At 56.7% G+C, this 19,202-nt stretch overlaps 6 protein-coding genes across 6 annotated transcripts; 2 read left to right on the forward strand and 4 right to left on the reverse strand.

The window, feature by feature from the left end:
• Positions 1-3,730: 3,730 nt before the first annotated feature.
• atl1 (Alkyltransferase-like protein 1) lies at positions 3,731-4,355 on the forward strand (the record flags this gene model as incomplete). The annotated part of the gene is made up of 3 exons (XM_071058390.1): positions 3,731-3,845; positions 3,929-4,052; positions 4,154-4,355. 3 exons carry the CDS (start codon positions 3,731-3,733, stop codon positions 4,353-4,355), a joined length of 441 nt encoding a protein of 146 aa, XP_070914491.1.
• A 479-nt stretch (positions 4,356-4,834) lies between these two features.
• Positions 4,835-5,827, reverse strand: MFIFM68171_02969 (uncharacterized protein; the record flags this gene model as incomplete). The annotated part of the gene is made up of 2 exons (XM_071058391.1): positions 4,835-5,687; positions 5,772-5,827. 2 exons carry the CDS (start codon positions 5,825-5,827, stop codon positions 4,835-4,837), a joined length of 909 nt encoding a protein of 302 aa, XP_070914492.1.
• Positions 5,828-6,904: 1,077 nt separating this feature from the next.
• MFIFM68171_02970 (RBR-type E3 ubiquitin transferase) lies at positions 6,905-8,437 on the reverse strand (the record flags this gene model as incomplete). The annotated part of the gene is made up of 3 exons (XM_071058392.1): positions 6,905-7,463; positions 7,533-7,847; positions 7,908-8,437. The coding sequence occupies 3 exons, from the start codon at positions 8,435-8,437 to the stop codon at positions 6,905-6,907; spliced, it is 1,404 nt and encodes a 467-aa protein (XP_070914493.1).
• A 1,266-nt stretch (positions 8,438-9,703) lies between these two features.
• On the reverse strand, positions 9,704-11,292 carry MFIFM68171_02971 (Exocyst complex component Sec6; the record flags this gene model as incomplete). The annotated part of the gene is made up of 2 exons (XM_071058393.1): positions 9,704-10,365; positions 10,431-11,292. The coding sequence occupies 2 exons, from the start codon at positions 11,290-11,292 to the stop codon at positions 9,704-9,706; spliced, it is 1,524 nt and encodes a 507-aa protein (XP_070914494.1).
• Positions 11,293-12,989: 1,697 nt separating this feature from the next.
• Positions 12,990-15,059, forward strand: MFIFM68171_02972 (Heat shock 70 kDa protein 12A; the record flags this gene model as incomplete). Its single annotated transcript, XM_071058394.1, has 7 exons — positions 12,990-13,258; positions 13,308-13,664; positions 13,722-13,950; positions 14,001-14,114; positions 14,173-14,820; positions 14,883-14,919; positions 14,983-15,059. The coding sequence occupies 7 exons, from the start codon at positions 12,990-12,992 to the stop codon at positions 15,057-15,059; spliced, it is 1,731 nt and encodes a 576-aa protein (XP_070914495.1).
• Positions 15,060-15,939: 880 nt separating this feature from the next.
• MFIFM68171_02973 (Bromo domain-containing protein) lies at positions 15,940-18,978 on the reverse strand (the record flags this gene model as incomplete). The annotated part of the gene is made up of 1 exon (XM_071058395.1): positions 15,940-18,978. One exon carries the CDS (start codon positions 18,976-18,978, stop codon positions 15,940-15,942), a length of 3,039 nt encoding a protein of 1,012 aa, XP_070914496.1.
• Positions 18,979-19,202: the final 224 nt, after the last annotated feature.

Genomic DNA, 19,202 nt, shown 5'->3' on the forward strand with positions numbered 1-19,202 from the left:
ACCTACCCTTCGATACTCATCTTTACTCATGAAAAAGTGCGTACCGCACCCACTCGTTGTAGCCTTCATCACAATCCAGTAGCGCGGCCTTGCATCTGCCTAGAGTTCCGATTATAGTCCAAGTCCGTAGTGTGATCTCCTATCCAAGTCACATTTACAGGGCAATTATATTGTTCAGTCGCCCCTCTGTGGGTCCTCTCTGTCCACCTCCTCTACGAGAAGGCTCTCCGGATCATCTTATGACGCCTGGGACGAACGTTAGAAGTATTTTTGCATGAAAAGCGCCCCGAGAAGCGGTGTGGTGATAATAATAGGCCAATCAAACGAGCCAACGGACCCAAAATTTCCCAACGGAGGCGAAGAGGCCCCCTGCGATGCGTCCGTTTTGTTGTGGAACACACCAAAATAACGGCCACTCGAATTTGTGGCCCAGTAGATAACTGAATTTGTCGACTTGGTTGCCGCCAAACGATGAACGCCTCAATTTTTATACGTGGTACAACGTTGTTGTACAGCCTTGCGCAGCGTACTACGTCGAGCGAGAAACGAAACAAAGCTTCTCATGAGGAGCTGGATTGTTGCATATAACGTATATTATAAGCGAGCTGACCATATAAGCGAGCTGACCACTTTCCACTACCTCACCACTACTATCCTCAATTACAACACCACCACTAGGAAATAATAATAACTGAACCAGAAATGGATGAATCGGACGATTCTCCAGCCTCCTGACACGTACGTGCATTATGACCGGGCTTGCCGCACGTACTACAGCACCGAATCTTCGTAGTAGACCCCCTTGTACTACCACTATCTTATCGTCTTTTGTGGATTATCTGCTTATCTGCAGCCTTTTGATCCAGTAGATCCTGTGCCTCTTGTACGGTAAAAGACCCTCTAAGCTGTATACATGTTTTTTTGGCTCTCCGTCGCTTACTAAGCCCCTCATTGGCCTTTCGCAGTGCCGAGACCTCTGTACGTAAAAGAGCTACTTCGTGCATTATAGCTATCGTACCTTTGGCTAATTGGTCTACGGCAGCTAGTATAAGTGTTGGAGAACTGCCTTGGTGGTTGGATATCTGGCCTTTGATAAAGTCTTTCTGTGAGGTGGCTTCTCGGGGGTTTTGTGGTATTTGAGATTGCTAAGGTAGTGCTGTATCTGGCTGCGAGATTGGTGGAGTTGGGGTTCGGAGACGTATATCTATTTTGAAAATGACCCTTTCTAGATCGTACGGCATAAGACCTACTCCGGTAAAGGCTCCTTGGATATTCTTTTCGGTAAAAGAAGTAAAAAAACGCTGCTTTGAACGTATAAAGGAATTCCAATTTGGTGATATGTGTGATATGCATACGTATAAGTTCCTCGATTTGGTAGCCGTAAGCCCTCTTCAACGGTCTAAAACAACTAACATCTAATGGTTGAACTAGGTGCGAAGAGTGTGGAGGTATACATGTCGGAAAGCACGACACCTCTGAATCTTGGGAAATGACAGTTGAGGTTTTTTATGTGTCTTGTCTTGATTGTGTTGATTGTCTCTGTGTTCATTGTCCTCTATCCCGTCTATCTTTGCTGGAGAGTTTGCTCCTTTTATAGACGAGATACACGTACAGGATAACGTGTATACAGTGGCGCAGTTAGCTGCCAGTCTTCCTTAGCTCAATAGAGTACATGGGTTTGGCTCCTGCACTAGATCCTGTGATCCTGATTCTTTAGACTAGCACATGATTCTTTTGATAATACAAAGTGTGATGATGTTATGTTCCTGGCAGTAGGCCTCGAATTGGTTGGAGTGGTGGCTTTCGTGGCTATCGAGAACTAGGAGCCGGTATTTGCCTTTAGTACGAGATATTATATAAAAATCGAAATGCCGAATCTAATCTAGGCCTTTCTCATTGGTAGTCCAGCCATTATCGGTTATACCGATATACCAGGTAGCTAGAAGATGTCAAAAAGGGTTATGTGTCAAAAGGGTCAGGAAGCTGGATCCTGGATCTGCAAAACACGAACCCGGATCAGTGTGATCCGGATTAGTGCGACTCGGATAAGTGTGATCCGATCTCTCGGAGACCCGTCAACTCGGGTCTCCGTGGTCCAGGAAATTGGGAATAAGAAGGAAGTTCACCTCCGTTAGATAAGGAAGAAAACAAGACATCCTCAATTTCCGATCCTGAATTTCCATCCTAAATTTAACTCCGAACGTTCAGAGGTGCTGTGCATCCGACAGAAGATTATATTCTTGATACCAACTTTCCTGGTAGTATTTCCCTTTCAAAAGGATGAATGGTAGGATAGCCCAGCCTTAAGTATTTACTCCTTAGATAACTATAGCCTACTCGCGATTACTAGGCTGAACTTTTTTTAACTTTCCTATAGCCATCGGAGGTAGTAACAACTATGCTAGTAGTAATTATACCTATCAGAAACCCGGTCTCGTTAAAGTTGTATATATCTTCGTCGAGGATACCGTATTTGGCTTTGGTGTTATATATAAGTGTAAACCACTTGCGAATAACTTTAGGATCTTCGTATTTGGCCCTCTGGTAGTCGTTCTACGTATAAAACGCGTCCGGAGTTCTGGTTGGCGTTTGACGAAGTTGTGAGCCCAGAGCTTACCGACAGGAGGCGCATCGCGTTCGCGTAGCAATTGGTTGGCCATATCTTCTACAAAACGAAGCCGAGGAGGAAATGCGTATATACATAACTCAGTTATATACTGAATAATCGTACGCTCCTCTAGATCCGTAAGTTTCTATAAGTTGGGTCGAGCATCTTGTCGTGCAGGTATACCCTTACGTCGGCTTCGAAGAGTAGTTTTATTGACCCCATAGATCTTTACTACAGCTCGGATACTAAGTTTCGGATTGTTTTTGAGAGCGTCGATGGCTAGGTTTATCTTAGCTTCGTACGAAGATATTGCCATTGTTAGTTGTAAAGAAATTTGGTATTTTGTGTAGGGGGGACGCGTCGCGGTGGGAAGTGGTCAGCTCGCTTATATGGTCAGCTCGCTTATAATATACGTTAGCCGTACCCCATGCTTTTTGATAGGGTTAGATGCCTTGCAATGCCCAATGTTGCCAAGCACTTCGTATCAAACTGGCGTATTTCGGAGTATCTTATCTTGTGCCGGAGGCATATATGTGGCGAGTACACTACCTAGAACTTGAGATGGCGTATGTCCGCTCTGTCGCCATGGACTTTTGTACTCATGGCCAGCAGCCGGCGGGTTCAAACCTCCACAGCGAGACTGTCTGGCTTACCGACTCGAACCCTGGTCGGAGCTACCCTAGCCAAATCCGAGGGCTCCTGTCTGTCTTGTCTGCTCTCTCTCACCAAAAGCCGATTCGTTGGATACAGTTACTGGAATTAAGCAATGTCTTTCGCGTTGACTATCTCGCATCTAGCTTTTCTGCGGCTGTACTGTACAGTATCATACTGTATTGTACCCCACATGCCTGCTGAAAAGGTGCAAGGGGCCTTCTGCTTGATAATACACTTGAGAATTGTTCTCGGGGTTCTTTCTTCTCGGACTGAGAGGCAGTCTCTTATTGGTACGTCAAGGCGCTCATAGTAATTGATTCTCCCCAGCTCTCAAAGCTGCATCCCAACCACCTTAGGCATCGCCCCTTTGCGAGCCACTCATACTTTACAGTACTGCACATACATACACACACCCACGCAACCCGGGCCACACACCCCAGTGCCCCAGATAATCCAACCAACGCCGCCATGCCCCGCACCGACGAAGCCCAAGCTTTCTTCCACGCAGTGTACAGCGCGGTGCAGGAGATCCCGCGCGGCAAAGTGACCAGCTATGGACACATAGCCAAGCTGGTCGGCACGCGCATGTTTCCCCTACCCAAGAAGATGAACTGAGATTCCCTTTTTCTTGCGCTTTTTCAACTGACACGGTTGTTACCGTCGCAGCCCAGCGCCCGCGCCAGGTGGGCGTCTGCCTCAAACACCTCCCGTCGGACCCCTCGGCCCGCTTCAACCACGACAACGTCCCCTGGCAGCGCGTCATCAACGCCAGAGGCATGATTTCCCCTCGGTCTGTATTCTCTATCGGGACCGCTCTCTCTTTGCACTATTTTATATTGCCTATGGTTCCACTTCCGGACGTGGCTTACAAACTGACGGAATACCGTACAGATCTCAACCGTCCGGAGCGCGCAACCAGGCTGCAGCATTAGAAGCAGAGGGTGTCACCGTCACGACCGGCGCGCTGGGGGAATTGATGGTGGACTTTGCCGAGTTTGGTTGGTTCCCACGTATTCTGCCGTCTGAGGAAGCCCAGGGGCTGGTAGCTAGTGATGGGGATGAGGATGATGTCGATGATGAAACGGATGGCTGAGGTGCATGTTGTACCAAGATCATGATTCACAATGCCATGGGAGATGGTTGGTGCAGCCACAGCCTCTATTCTCGCCGCCCTCTCTGCTGTAATCCAAGAAGAAACTCGCACCCATCAGCTAAGCTATAACAAATGCGCTCCCAAGCGTCCAGGTCCACGTCCCGTCTCTTTTGCCCCATGCGGGATCCTCCGCAGTCATCAAAATCCGAGCCGCAAACTTAGCGTCATGCCTAGGCTTTTCCAACAGTTAGCAGTTGGGACACCCGGAGAAATGTGCAAACGAGTAGAACGAATAGAGTCTCAGATAGCGGTTGGACAAGTTTTATCCACATAGTGTTCGGTACAGGTCTGTGAACATGTGTCTATCATCATAGAGGGTGGATGTTTGATGATGAAGCAGAGAGCGAACTTACCGTTTACGTGGACGGGCTGCTGAGGGCATCGGTAGCCGGGCGGCATGACAGCAAGCGGGAAGAACTTCAGGCATTCCCAGACTTGTGCTTCTTAGCGGCCGGCGCAAAGAACGACTCCATCGTCCGCTGCCGCTTGTCGAACCGGGCGCTGCCGATACCACCCCGAGTCTTTTTCAAGCCCTCGAGGTGTTTTACCACATTGACGTCAACCACAGACATGGCAATCTGCCGCTGCCGCTGCCGCTGCTGTTGTAGGAGTTGCGTAGAAGGACCCGGCAGCGACGACTTCCTTTCACCGGAAGCCACCTCCCCCTCCCCCTCCCCCTCGCCCTCACCCTCCCCGTCCCTGTCCACACCCTCAACAAGGACGGGACGAGCCTCGACAGCCAGCTCAACATAACCGGTATTGCTCCAAACCGTGACGGGGTCATCCAACGGCGACCCGAACCTAGCGAGCAGCACCGCCAGCAGCACCCCCAGGATTAGCCCATGCGCGACGACGACGACGACGCCGCCGCCGCCGCCATTCAACCCCTCCGCCTCTTCCGCCAGGAAGAAGAGCGGTTCCAGCCGGTCGCGCACGAAGCGCTCCGCCCGCCGGCGCATCTCGGCCGTCGTCTCGGCGCCCGCGTCGCCCAGCGACACGCCGAACTTCTTGCCCTCGGCCGCGCCGAAATCCCGCTCTCTCAGCTCGGCGAGCTGGACCAGCTCCAGCGCGGCGTTTCCGACGCCGTCCGCCCCCGCGGGAGCGGAGGCGCTCGCGGCCTGGGCGTCGACGATCGCCCGCGCCGTCTCGGCCGCCCGCTGGAGGTCCGATGAGAAGATGTGCGTGACGGGGCCGAGGGAGGCCAGGTGCGATGCCAGGCGGCGGGCTTGGAGGATGCCGTGCGAGGTGAGAGGGGAGTCGCGGGTTCCTGCGCTGCGGAAGCGGGGTTGGACGGTTAGTTCTCCTCGGTTTGGTTGGCGCGCGACTTGGGTGAGGGCGGAAACGGGCAAGGCGTACTAAATCCCCGCGACATTGTCGACGGTTTCGCCGTGGCGGACGAGGAAGAGTCGCATTGCGTGATAATGGTTTAGATGGAAGTCAAGGCAATTTTCACGACATTGTCTGCCTCTAGGACACGCCCATGGTGGCCGCGCCGGCCGGCCGACGACTTGTTGCTGCCGTCTAGGAGCGTGGATTGGTGAACTGCCGGTTGGGGAGAAAGCGAAAAAAAAAAATATCGAGCAACTTCCCACGTATTCGAAGAATTTGTAGGGCTGGGTTGTGGTGGGGTATGGCTTGTGGTTGGTTGGCCAGCAGCCCCTGGTTGCTGCTGGGGGGAACCCAAACAATAGGTATTGGCAATTCAGGGGCACATCTCTAACAGACAAAGCCTTGAGCACTTCAGCACCAAACTGTTCCTGAGATGTACGACATTGTTGACGACAGTAAAAACATTTAAAGTATAAAGACCGTATTACATTCGAGAACGCCTGCACATCCGACCGTAACCCTGGGATCCGTAAACCGGGAATTAACGCCTGAGCCAATTGATCGTCCCACAGCCCTTGCCAAACAGCAGCACGGAATCTCACCCCTCAATCCCGAATGTTATTCGGATGCCACGGGCAATCGGCTTTATGTGCACTGTTATCCTTCTCCAGAATGACCTTATGATCTGCCAAACAGTCCCAGCAAAAGCCGTGTTGACATCTCGTGCCTGCTCCCCGTCGCAAAAACCAAAGCATCAGCAAAATGTTCAAGGCAGGAGCTAGATACCTGAGCAGTCCCACAAAGAAACTGGCCGCGGTGTCTCGTGTCTTGCCACAACCGCCGTCCCATTACCGCCGTCCACCGGTGCAGCGAACATTGTGGTTGCGGTCCCACAAGGCATTGCAACCCCAACACCACTGGGATCGGCATTTGATACCTGCGAAGTAGACAGGCAAGTTTTAATCGATATCCCATCAAGCTAACCGCATTTATGGCAACACCTCCACTTGGGGTGCCCTCGGTCGAGGGTCGTAGAGGAAAGAGTGGGAAACGAAGGAGACAAACAGGGCCAACTTACACGTCATGTGTGCACTACATCCAGCGCGTCAGTATTGACCACGTACGACAAAAAGGGTATCAAGCAGCAAGGATGGAGAGACTCACCACCCCTGGTTCTTCTCAATCGGCGCACCGCAGCCAGGGCAGGGCTTCGTCGTCGTCGTAACCGTCTTCTGACTAGCCTCCTCCTCTGCCTTCCGCCTCGCCGCCAGCTCCCTCGCCTCCTGCGCCTTTCTCTCCCTCTCCTCCCGCTCCGCCCTCTCCCTCGCCTCCTTCTCCTCCCTCTTCTTTCTCTCCCTCCTCTCCCTCTCTTCCGCGACAGCCCTCTGCTCCGCGGCCAGCAGGCTCTGCGCAAACACGCGGTCGGCGTCCTCCTGCGCCCGGCGGGCCGCGGCCGCCTTCTCGGCCTCCTCGTTCTCCATGTCGAAGCGGCTGCGGAAGTTGACCGGGTCGGCCTGCAGGGCGTCGTACTCCTCGCACGTCAGGTTCTCGTGCCAGGCCACCTTGTGGTGGAAGCACGAGCGGTGGTTACAGAGCATGCAGATCACGATGGGCTGGGCCATGCCACCCTCGTGGACCTGGCCATAGCCGCAGCCCGAGGTACACCAGAGGAAGTTGTCGGCTTGAGATATGGCGGAGCGGAAGGAGAGGGTTTGGTACCTGGGTGCGCGGGGTTCGGTCAGCATGGGGATGGGGCGAGAGAGAAAGGGGCCCTGGGATTGGACCTACCGCTCCTTGGTCTCGGCGTCTGCAAACCTCTGGACATCGTCGTACTGGAGAGTCTCGCGGCACTCGGGGCACTTGATCTCGTTCCATAGCCTGTTGTTGAGGTCGGTCCGGATCGATGTTGCGATGCAGACGAGACAGGTCGTCGGCGCATGGTCACAAGTCTTGGTGATGGCTGCTGCGGGGAATTCGGACACGGGCTTGGTGTCGGTGCAGATAATGCATTCTCGTTCCCCGCTGAGGATATCCGGTAGCTTGCGCTGGTTAGTGATGACGACCGAGGCCGTCTCCTTGGCGACTTGATATCGTTGCCCGAAGCTGGAGAAGGAGGTTAGCCAGGACGTGGGACATAGACCACGATACAAAGTGGAGACCTACCCGAGGTCGTCGACGGCGGGAGGAGCGGGGAGGTTGGCATGGCCGACGCGTTCTTGGGACTGGAGAAAAGCCAACGTCATAGCATCCTGCCTGTTGTCGATAGCTGGCGCGTACGGGTTGTTCCTTCGAATCGAGTCGGCGGGACTCGCAACCGTGTTTCTCCTGGGCGATCGTCTCTTCAGGTGCTGCCTCACTACCTGCCTCCCCCTGGCTTCCGCGTCGTCGACGAGGGGCCTGATGACCGGTGACTGTGGTCGACGCGGCACCTGGAATGCCTGGGCCGGCGTTGTGTCGCTCCCTGATTCACCGGCCGTTCCGCTCCGTCGCTCCGTGGCGGCAGCCGAGACGGGACTCTTCCCATTCTCTTCAAAGCCCCCGAGCAGCGCTGGATTGAACGGTAGGTAGCGAATGAAACTGGAAGCGGGGGCAGAGGTGCTCTGTTGTTCGCGACCTGCCTCGCCATCCTCCCACTCAAACCCTCCCAGAATCGCGGGATTGATAGGCCCGTAAAAGGGCTTTGCGAGCCTCATTGTAGATGAATGTTATGATGTCGCAAGCATATCCAGAATGCTGGCGAGGAATGTCTGGGGCCGAAGAATGAAGCCAGTCTGGAGAGTTGCCGTCAACCCTGACCTCTTTTCTGTACGCTGAGACTGCCGAATGGTTGTTAGCCACATGGAGAGCGGATCAACTCGTCGAAGCCGACGTTGGGCATGGGAAATACGGTAGGGCTTGCGCAACGTGTGCTGTGTGAGATGGAACACGACGGCTGGATGAAGCACTGTGAGCCCGTGATCCTCTGCGAGAAACCAGCGGATTTATGCCAGGACAGAAGGAGTGGTGGTGATGGGGCCGGGTCGGCCTGCCGAGCTGTTGACAACACGCAAGGCAATTGGCGAACCAGGGGCCACTTGCGGAATGAAATGCCAATTGCGCAGCGAGGGATGGCATTTGAGACCCGACGGAAGGAAACACTTGCCTGAGCTTGGGAGCGCTCCGAGGAGCGTTCTTGGATGAGCTGGCAAGCGGGTGCTGGGTCAGACGTGAAGCTGCCGTTGTAGGCGACAGCGTGTGCAAGGAATGCTCCGACAAAGTTTACGCCACTCCGTTCCCCGCCCCGCGAACAGTGTGATCAGCTACCAAGCCAGGGTGAGGGAAGAAATAAACGCGCTGCTCTTTGCGTGCGGCTCATTGGGGATGGAGTTGCAGCCCCCGCATTCCAGGCGCGGTTGCACGATGGGCTGAGCCTTTTGAGTTTGTGTGTCGCTGCGCCTGTGGGGCTACTGCCAGCTCAGACACCCAGACACCCCAGGCTCGCGGGATGCCTTTTTAGGTACCCTATTGGAGGTACCCAGCCTGCGTACTGCACATGTACCAAAGGTACCTCGCCAGCCCTCTTGGCACACCTCCACCCTGCCAGCTGTTTGGGAGGGCCGTTGCCGTTGCTGCTGGCCTTTCCGTTGCAGTCGGATGAGCGCTGTGGCCGCACGTGTTTGCACCTGGCTTGGGGCATGGTTCTGCAGTGGTTCTTAGGCGCGTGGTTACGTGGATCGATCAGCCAGGGCGCTCTCTGCGCAGCTACAAGTGATTTCCGGAGTCGTGCTAAAATACATAACGAAGACCTTGTCTACCTACCTAGCTATAGCCCCCATGCTGTAGCTATCCGGACAACAAGCAGATCCAGTGCAAGTGCTCTCAGAGCCGGAACGGCCTCTGCTGCCCCACCAACGTACACAGCCCTCTCCTCCTAGCTATTCCTTGTTAAGCCCCTAGGCCCCCCAGGCACCCTAGGCCCCTTAGGCCCACGGTCCACGCCACTGAGCCCATCCGCTACCATCTTGTCCCCGCTCGGCTCTCTCCCGCTGTGAGTGGTAGAGCCGGCACATCATGGTGCGCTCGCCTTTCGCAACGAATCTCTCTCTCTTCTCCAGTGGACCCCACGCCACCAGGACCTGTTGCATGCGGACCACGGTCGGGTCCCTGATGACATCCCCTTTGCCCACCTGCCGCATATAGAGAGCAGGAACGACAGATACCACATTGGCGAGCTCCCGGCGCAACTGCTCCTTGGTCGGCTGTGGATCCAGTTTGGCCACGTTGAACGGCTTGCGGTTCTGGAGTATGTTTTCGCACTTGAGGTTGGCCAGGTCGTCGAGGAAGTCAGGGCTCGTTTCCAGGCTCTGCCGGCCGTTCCAGACCATGTACGGATTCAGATCAAGATAAAAGTGATGTGTCGACGTGACAAATTTCTCGTGCAACGCCACGGCCGGCTTGATAAACTCCTCTTGGCAGCTGTAGCACAGTTTGCTCCAGTCCTTGTCTTTCTTGAACACTCGGAACAGGGCCGCTAGCTCCATCGTCAGCTCTTTGATCCGAACCGCTCTTGCCTTCTGGTAATCAGCGGAGCAGATTATTGCGTTCATCGTCTCGGCGCGCCAAGTTCGCAGCGCAAAAAGGTCTGCCAAACCTCGCGTGGTTAGTAGGCCTGCCGACCAAGCATCTTCTGCGCGGGAACCGACTGACCTCTCTTTGGCTCAACGTTGGTCTGCATAGAACTCTCGATATAGCTGAGGACCTCGACGGCACTCGGAATCGCCCCAATCAGCGTCTTTTGGAATATGCTGTCCTGTAGGAAGCGCATGACGATGGCGATGAGAACATCGATGTCTGTGTCGGGATACATACATGCATTGACCAGGTCGCCCTGGCTGTGCATGTACTTCCTGATCCTCTCGAGCTCCAACGGCTTTTTCTTGGCCAGCGCCAAAGCCTCGTCCATCTTGTCCTCGTCATCGAGGATTGGGTCGAGGAACTTGGTGACCCAGTCGGTGACGTTGTTGACGAGATCATCAAATTCCTGGCCAACTTCCTCTGGGGTAAGATCTTTCCGGTAAGGTTGCAGGCTGAAGATGTGAGACCGCGCGTCATCCAGCTCCGCCTTCAAGCCCTTATTCTCTGCCAGCAGAGTTTCGATCAAGCCGGCCGAGTCGCCGCTGCCAACGGCCACCTCGGTGGGCTTTGAGTCAATCCGGTCAATCCGGCGTGCCAGTTCCTCAGCTGCGCGTTCTGCTTGGTCGGCGCGATTGCTGGCTTCCCGAAGCTGCTTTCGCAGGGCTTCCATCTGTCGCCGGAGGGCCGACTCCTCATTTCCGTCCTTGGCAGTCGCGTGGTCCTTGCCAGACCCGTTTACCCTGTTAATGTCCTCGTCGGCAGCATCCGGGCTAGTGCTCAACTCATTGCCCGCCAGCATGCTCGAGAAGCTCTCGGGCGATACTCGCGCGGCTGCGTCGAGAGGAACCTTGTCTGGCCGCTTGGGTGGTTTGGCCTCATGGGTCAGCTCCGGCTTCAGGGGCTCGCCATCAAACTCGTGTTTGGCCTCCTCCATCTCGGATCTCTGCGAGTGGAAAGACGAGACAGACCAGCGTAGATGCGGTATTCCCCGGGCTGCCATGCCGCAGGAGAAGAGTGGTGCGAGGAGGAGACTGGAGATTCGAACACCAGCTGCATGCGGGGTTGTGGAGGGTGCAAGAGGCGTGTCTTCAGGCAAGACATGGGAGAAATATAAAAACAGGCGGCGCATGAGCTTGCGTGCGACGAAAGGCCATGCGAGATGCACGAATTACCTACTTCTACACCTACCTCTGCTGCATGTCCTTACCTACTCTGACCTGTATGTACCTTGGCTTGGGGGAACGCGAGTACCCATGAAGAGGCCGCAGGCGCATGGCAACTGCGTCGGGGTACATAGCAGGACAGTGGTGATATAGCTGCGCCATGTAATTGGGCCGGGCTCAGGCAGTCAGGCTCGAATGCTTCGAGCTCCGAGGGACCACACGCGGGCAGCTCCCACCTCTCCCAGCTGCGTTTGCCAGTTGAGCACCGAGGTTGGTTGAGGAAAGCCTCAGGTTCCGCCGCGACCCACTCTTGGGCGTTTCGGTACCGCTAATGGCTTGGCAGCAACAAGGTACTCGACAGCGAGTGCCGGTGCTCCGTTAACTGGAGACCTTGCCATCGCCACATCATCTGCGTGTCCATCCTGATGATTGCGGAAAGAAACAAAAAGAGATAGTGAGACGGGAGCGGATATGCCGTGTAGAGAAGAAGAGGAAACACATAGGAAAAGCAGAGAAAAAACAAACGGCTAATGTGGCCCTGCCGAGCACCATCGAAAGTATGGACGTAACACTCAGCAGCAAACTACTATTACGTCGATCGCCTGGAGTCATCGGCAGCCAGCAAATCGGCCCCACATGTCCTCGTGGTCCCAGCCTTGTGGACTGGCGACTCTGACGAGAGACATCGACTGTTCAAGTCGTGCCAGAAAATGCCCGGGTGCCGGGCACGCACTATTCAATTACCAACATCTCTCCATCATGTCTAGTGTTCCCCGCGCAGCCTTCTCTTCGTGTCAACCTTGCCCCACCTCTGGGCTGTATGCGCCAACAGCTCCCTTGGCAGGATACGCCAAACGGAGCCACTGGGCCAACTCGTGGACAGCTCTGTCCTGGGATTGCTGGGCGGCACTGCATTGGATCATCTGGCTGAGGAAGCGCACGGCGAATCGCATGCGGCGCTGGCCCGAGTCCGCAGCCCCGTCAGGCATCCTTGATGCGGGCTGGCGGGGTTCTGGATTGAGGCGGTCCAAGCAGTTCTGGTCTGGCGCTCTCCAAGCCAAACACCCGCCCAAACCATGATACCCTAACCTTTACTTAACATTAGAGTACACCCACCCCCAGGCAAGTGACTCTCTGGGTGGTCAAAATGGTACGGTAATTAAAGTAAGGTACATCCTGCCGTAACTGCTTTTAGCTTCCGGTCGTTGCATGAGCCAGAGCGGCTGTTGCTTCCTCCGAGCCTAGGAGTCGTTGAACGCCCTGAGCTCGGTCGTCCCACCAGACATCATCGAGTCTCCCACAGCTCAACGTTGAGCCACTCGGCTCTCGCGTCCCCCGCATGCAAGACCTGAGGCCTACTGTGTAAAGCGGTTCCGCTCTGTCCCCTCGTCCGACTTCAAACCCCGACTTTCCCCTGCCCGCATTTGACGTTGCAGTCTTCCCGTGATCCTTCGTCAAGCTGCCCCAGATGGACTTCGAACAGCTCTCGATCAACGAACGGAAGATTATTGTCGGCATCGACTTTGGCACGACGTACTCTGGCGTGGCGTGGGCGGAGACGCAGCGTCCCGACCGCCGAGTCGCTATTACAGCATGGCCAATCTCAAAAACCAGCCGCGAGGGCGAGTCTTCTGACAAGGTCCCTACCAAGCTCCGGTACAATGGCGACAGTGTCGAATGGGGTTTCTCAATCCCCGTCCATGCGGCCCCGGACGAAGTAGTCGAGTGGTTCAAGCTGTGCGTCCCTACTTTTCCTTCCTCCAGTTCTTCAGCTAAATTGTTCCAGCGATCTGGACCCCTCTCTCCAGTCAATGGGAGCCGCGGTGGGCGGTGCAGCGGCGCGAGGGGGCCGCAATGTCGACAAATTGGTCACGGATTACATGTCGGCTCTTGGTGACCATCTCATGTACACGCTGAGAGAGAAGCTCGGAGAAGGAGTTGTTAGGAGCACTCCGCTCGAGTTCGTCGTCACCGTCCCTGCCATCTGGAGCGACCTGGCCAAAGACAAGACGAAACAAGCGTGTCAGCGGGCAGCTGGCCTCTCGGCGACGAAATCGCCCATCCATCTCGTTTCCGAGCCCGAGGCTGCCGCCATCTACGCTCTCCACGGTCTTGACCCCCACGGCCTCCAAATCGGTGACAGGTAAACCTCACCGATTCAAGAGGATCAACTTGCTCGAGTCTGCTAACTAGACTAAAGCTTCGTGATCTGTGATGCCGGCGGCGGCACTGTCGATCTCATCTCTTACACCATCACCGGCCTCAGGCCTATCCTTGAAGTCCAGGAAGCCACACCCGGTACCGGTGCGCTCTGCGGCTCTACCTTCCTGAACATGAGGTTTGCCAAGTTTCTCAAGGCCAAGCTAGGTAAGGAAGAAGGCTTCGATGATGAGGTTCTTGCCGATGCGATGGAGAAATTCGAGAAGACGGTATGTATCAGCCCCCATGGCACAGCTTGCACCACTGACGTGCTCCTCAGGTCAAACGTCAGTTCACCCTGAATGCACCTCCCGACGAGACATACACCATCCCCGTGGGCGGCCTAGCAAACAACAGGGAGCTGGGCATTAGCCGCGGACGGTATGCGCTCAAGGTGGGTACCAGCTTTCCAAGAGCGCGGCCTTCATCCCGCTGACCAGGTTCCGCTCCAGGCGTCTGACGTGCAGGTCATCTTTGAACCCGTGGTGCAAGAAGTCATCAAGCTGGTCAAGGAGCAGATTACGTCTAGCAAGGTCCCGATCAAGGCCGTGCTGTTAGTAGGGGGCTTCGGCGCATCCAATTACCTCAAGGAGCGGCTCCGGAACTCGATCGACAGGAAGATCCAGATCATGCAGCCTCCCAACGCGTGGCTTGCCGTCGTCCATGGCGCCGTCATGAAAGGGCTGGCGCAGAGCGCGCCGGAGAAGCTCACCATGGTCAAGGTCCAGAACCGAAAGGCCCGCAAGCACTACGGCACCGAGTGGCGGACGCGCTACGACGAGAAGCTTCACTATAACCTTCGCAACAAGAAGCACTGGTGCGGGCTCGACGGCTGCTGGAAGGTGTACACGATGGAGTGGTTCATCAAGAAGGGCGACGCCGTGTCCGAGAACGAGCCGTTCTTCACCAGCTTCGTCTGGACCGGCCCCGTGAGCCAGGGCCGCATCAGGAAGATCAAGATGGACATCTACGCCGACCGCACCGCCCGGGACGCCCCCATCGCTAAGGACGAGAACGTCTCGCTGCTCTGCCACGTCGAGGCCGACGTCAGCCACATCCCCGAAAACCAGCTGCACCGGCGGAGGGGCAACGATGGCCAGGTGAGTTTGCTAGACCGTTTGCTGCGATGAGACCGGACCCTCGCACTGACCCATCTCCGCAGTGGTACTACGAGCTGAACTGCAAAATCGAGGCAGTGTGTAAGTGTATCGAGAACGGCGCGTTGATCAATCACCCCCGATGCTAATCCCTGCATGCCCCAGACCTTTCGGCGTCGACCCAGTACACGCTGCTGTACAACAACCAGCGGTACAACTCGGTCACGGCCGAGTATGTATGAGGCAGCCACGACTGCGCTCCACGCTTGGATAGGAGTTTTATGGTTTAGGAGCGGCGTTACAAGGATTGAGAGAAACAGAGAGAGGGGGGAGAGAGAGGAGAGAGAAGAGAGAGAGAGGGGCGGGGGGGGGAAATAACTGGGGTGCTCTGAAAGAGTGTGCCTGATGATGGCACGATAGCATGGGAAGTTTGAACGGCATAGCATCGCCATCCTGAATTATGCTCCTTTGTATGTCATCGTTTCGCTCATAACGGGAGATTCACAATATGTAATGATCAAATGAGTTGGGGTTTTGTGATGCATTGCCTGTCGCTGTTTGCCGCTTCCAGCAGTTACCCACGGCTTCTTGGACCCTTGTGTCCATGGGTTTGCCTTGATACTGAATCCGGGAGGATGTCGTTTTGAGGAAGAATACCGATGGGACCAGGAAGAGTACGTTTGGTGTGCTAGTCTGTGTCGACGTAGTTACTAGCTAGAAAGTTCTGGGACGGAGTCGGCTGTGGTGTTTCGAATGCACTATGTACACCTGTTTGCGCATCATTGATGATTGCCGATTGTTGCGCCCTCTAAAAGAGGATTTCTATTGATATTACATTTGGTACTACCAACTGCGAATGTTGTGTCCTTGCGTCATAACCCTACTCGTCGACTTGGTGATGCACTAATGGGACATCACGCGGCCGTATGCAACGCTTCATCTAGACAACAAGACTCCTTCACCGGCATAACCCCCTGAGGGCCCCCCACCCACATCCACCCGGAATCCAAACGCCGGTTAGCACCTGTCCCAAACGCTCGATAAACCAGGGGCAGTAAATAGATTCCTTCTAGCAATCACCCCACCACCAATGGTTGGGCCCCCCCCCCCCCCCCCCCAAGGCTAATTTCTAGCAACCCGCCTCCTCTTGACTGCACCGCCCACGGTCTCGGTCTCAGTACCGGTTTGCTCGTCCCCGTCGTCCCCCTCATCCTTGACGCTCTCCGGCCCGTGGCCCTGCACGCTCGCCTGCCGGGTGCTCGTCCCCGTCGCCAGGCCGCCAGGCGGGGCGCTCCGCTGGATCTCGGCCGAGCGCAGCTCACTAAGCAGTTTCTCGACCTCGACGAACATGGCGCGGGCGTCGTTAACAACACCAAACTCGTCCACCTTATAGCCGAGTACGTTGTCCTGGTGGGCGCCACCATCCTGGCCGTCATCCCGATCGACGTCTCGCAGAAATGCGGGCCCGGGGCCGTGGTACGGGTCTGGGTTGTACATGATGGCGTTGGAGAACATGTGGGCGAGCTCGCGGTCGAGTTGGCCGCTGTTGATGATGCTCTTAGGCGGGACAAGCTCCTCGGTGCGCGGGAGCCAGACGCTGCTGGTACCTGGATCGCCGTCCGGCAACGCGGCCGCTGCCTGGGCGGCCGCTCTATTCCCGTGGTTGATGGCGGCGCGGATCGTCTTGAGATCTTGCGGATGTTTGACCACCTTATGGTAGCCCGGCGCATCCTTGTCGCGGATGGGCGCGGCAAACATGTTCGCCGATCGGTGATGGATGATCTGCTCCATGGCGGAGCCGCTAACTTTGTTAAAGGATCGGGTCCAGAGAACTAGCTTGGGCACATCGGTTGACACCGGCCCCTCCGAAAGCCCATCTCGCAGCTGGCTCACTCTCGGGGTGTGGACCGGGGTAGGCGTCAGGTCCTCTCGCTTCCGTTTTGTTGGCCGTGGAGGCCGGGGCCGGCCTGGCACGCTCTCATCGGCTGTAGTGTCGCCAGTCTCGGTTGAAGGCCGCGGTGTCGTCGCCTCATCCTTGACTCTAGGTGGTTCCGGCTCAGCGGCAGCCTGCGACGCCCGCTTGGCTTGCGCGCTTGGTGTATGAGTCGGCATCGACCCAGCATCCTGGACACCCTCCACCGTACGCGATCGACCAGACTTGCGCTTCGTGCCAGGTGTTTCCGTCGGCCGTTCTGCTGTCTGCGCCGCCTTCGCTGCCCTTTGATTCGTAGACAACGGCGCCAGGGTTGGGCTGGCTGGTTCGAACGCAGGACTCGGAACATCGTCGTGGCCAAGGCGCACCTCGAATCCCTGTTTGGGAGTAGCAGGCGTTGAGTTTGATTTCCATGCTGTGCCGCTACCTTTAGCCAGCCATTGAGGCAAATTCATGGCAGGCGTCTGGGGAGCGGACGGGGCGGGGCTGAACCGCGCGGGCGGGGTGGGCGTTGCGGCAACAGGCAGTCGCGGGTGAATGCGGTCTACTGCTGTCGTACGAGGCGCTTGGTACGGAGAGTGGTAGACCCGCGGCCCATCCGGACCAGTGGGTGCAGGGGAGTGAACGGCATGGGGCGCGGGTTGCTGACTGTATGGCGGTGGCGCTTGCAGATCGGGCGGCTGTGGCCGGTGCTGGGTGGGAGCAGCGATGCCATGGCCGGGTCTGGAGGGGGCCGTAGCTGGCGGAGCCGATGGCGGAGGGGCTACTGGGCTCCGTCCTTTGTGAGGGTGCACTGGGCTTGCACGGCCCTGTGTAGTCTGGGCGGCTTGAACCTGGGAGGTATGCACTGGAGTGGAAAGCGGATAGCCTTGGTATGGGGGCGGGTGGTACGGGGGCTGTGGTTGAGTTACGCCGCTTGCAGCAGCGTTTGGAAGCAGTGATTGCTGTCTGCCTGGTACTGGTCCGCCGCCTACCTCCGCGGGGGCCCTCACAGGCGAAGACTGGAGGGGAGGCGCGAACTGGCTGGTAGAGTGCGGAGGGATCAAGCCCTGTTGAGGCAGAGGCCTACCAGACTGCGCCTGCAATGGCAGCGGGGAAGAATGCGGTGGCGGCTGTTGCTGAGCAGGCCGCTGTGATGGCAAGATGTGCGGCAAGGGTGGGTATATGCTGGAGGCTTGGTGCTGCGAGCTCGTGATTGTTGTCTGCCGCGGACTGGGAACGTTTGGCTGGTAGGGTGGCTCCCACTTCAGTTGGCCCTGGGCGGGTACGGGGGATTGCCTGGCGCCGGCACTTTCCGGCGGTTGTAGGCCCTCAGCAGGAGTAGGTGTGGGCGCCTGGGGCTGGAAGGTGGGCGCTCCCTGTGGCGCCTGGAGGACTTGTGGCGTTCCGTTCGGGGGTTTTGGCGTTTCCGGATGTCTTGCAGCGGGAACCCTGGACGCATCCTGTTGACCAAGCTGCGGGGATCGCGTAACTTGAGGGTACGGCGGAGCGGGGGACCGGGGACCTGGGGATGCCCTCTCTGGAGCCGCCTGCTGCGGAGGCGATGGCCCGGTCCTGGCGTCCTGACGAGGTGGCGGGTGCGGTAATAGCGGCTGTAACGGCCGCAGAGATTGCGGTGCTGGTTGCGCGATCGGTTGTTGCGGTATTGGTTTGGGCGACGCCTTAGGCGAGGGGCCAACGCCGTTAACCAGCCCGGTATCGTGTTTGCCCGCGACATCTTGGACACCATTTGGACTCTGGGGTCTCAACTCGTCATCGGCATCCCCTCGCACTTCGGCCTTCTCTAACTCGATGATTTCACTGTGCAGCTGATCAAGCTGCCGCTCGTACTGTTGGATCTCATCAAACGCGTGTCGCACGTAGGCGTCGTGCAGTTTGCGATGGGCCGACTCGATTTTCTCTACATGCTGGCGGGCGTCTCTCAGGGTCTGCGGCGGGGATGGCTGCGACTTGGGCTTCTTCGAGACGGGCGACAGGGTGCCGTCAGGCAGAGGGGTACTCTCGCTTTCTGTTTTCAACTCCTCCCACAAAAGCTGCAGGAAGAGCTCTTGCAGAGCCTCGGCGCTAAGTCTTGTGGCATCGTAGGTCGAGTCATTCTTGACGAGCTGGTTGTTCTGGAGGGCTTCCGCGATGCTCGCAAACGCGGCGGCCTCGAGGCCGTACTGGGCAATGCCACGGAACAACAGGAGAGTCTCGAGCGGTGTATGGGGTGTCGGCGTAGTATTCATGCCCCAAACTCCACCCCGCGGGGGACCGAGGGGACCGTCGCGCCTCTGGAGAAGATGAAGCGGCGCCACGATCTACCAGTTCCGTCAGCGATTCCCTTGCGCCCGGCCACCGCGTACTGCCGCTGCGCCGAAATTTACGCGACAAACACGTACCGACAGCCCGAGCCCGACGCTCCTGTCAATTCGCGATGGAGGTGTATTGTTGGGATGGTTAGCGGTGGGGG

Source organism: Madurella fahalii (genome assembly GCF_045866475.1).
Source record: "Madurella fahalii IFM 68171 DNA, scaffold_2, whole genome shotgun sequence".
Taxonomy (NCBI): Eukaryota; Fungi; Ascomycota; class Sordariomycetes; order Sordariales; genus Madurella; species Madurella fahalii.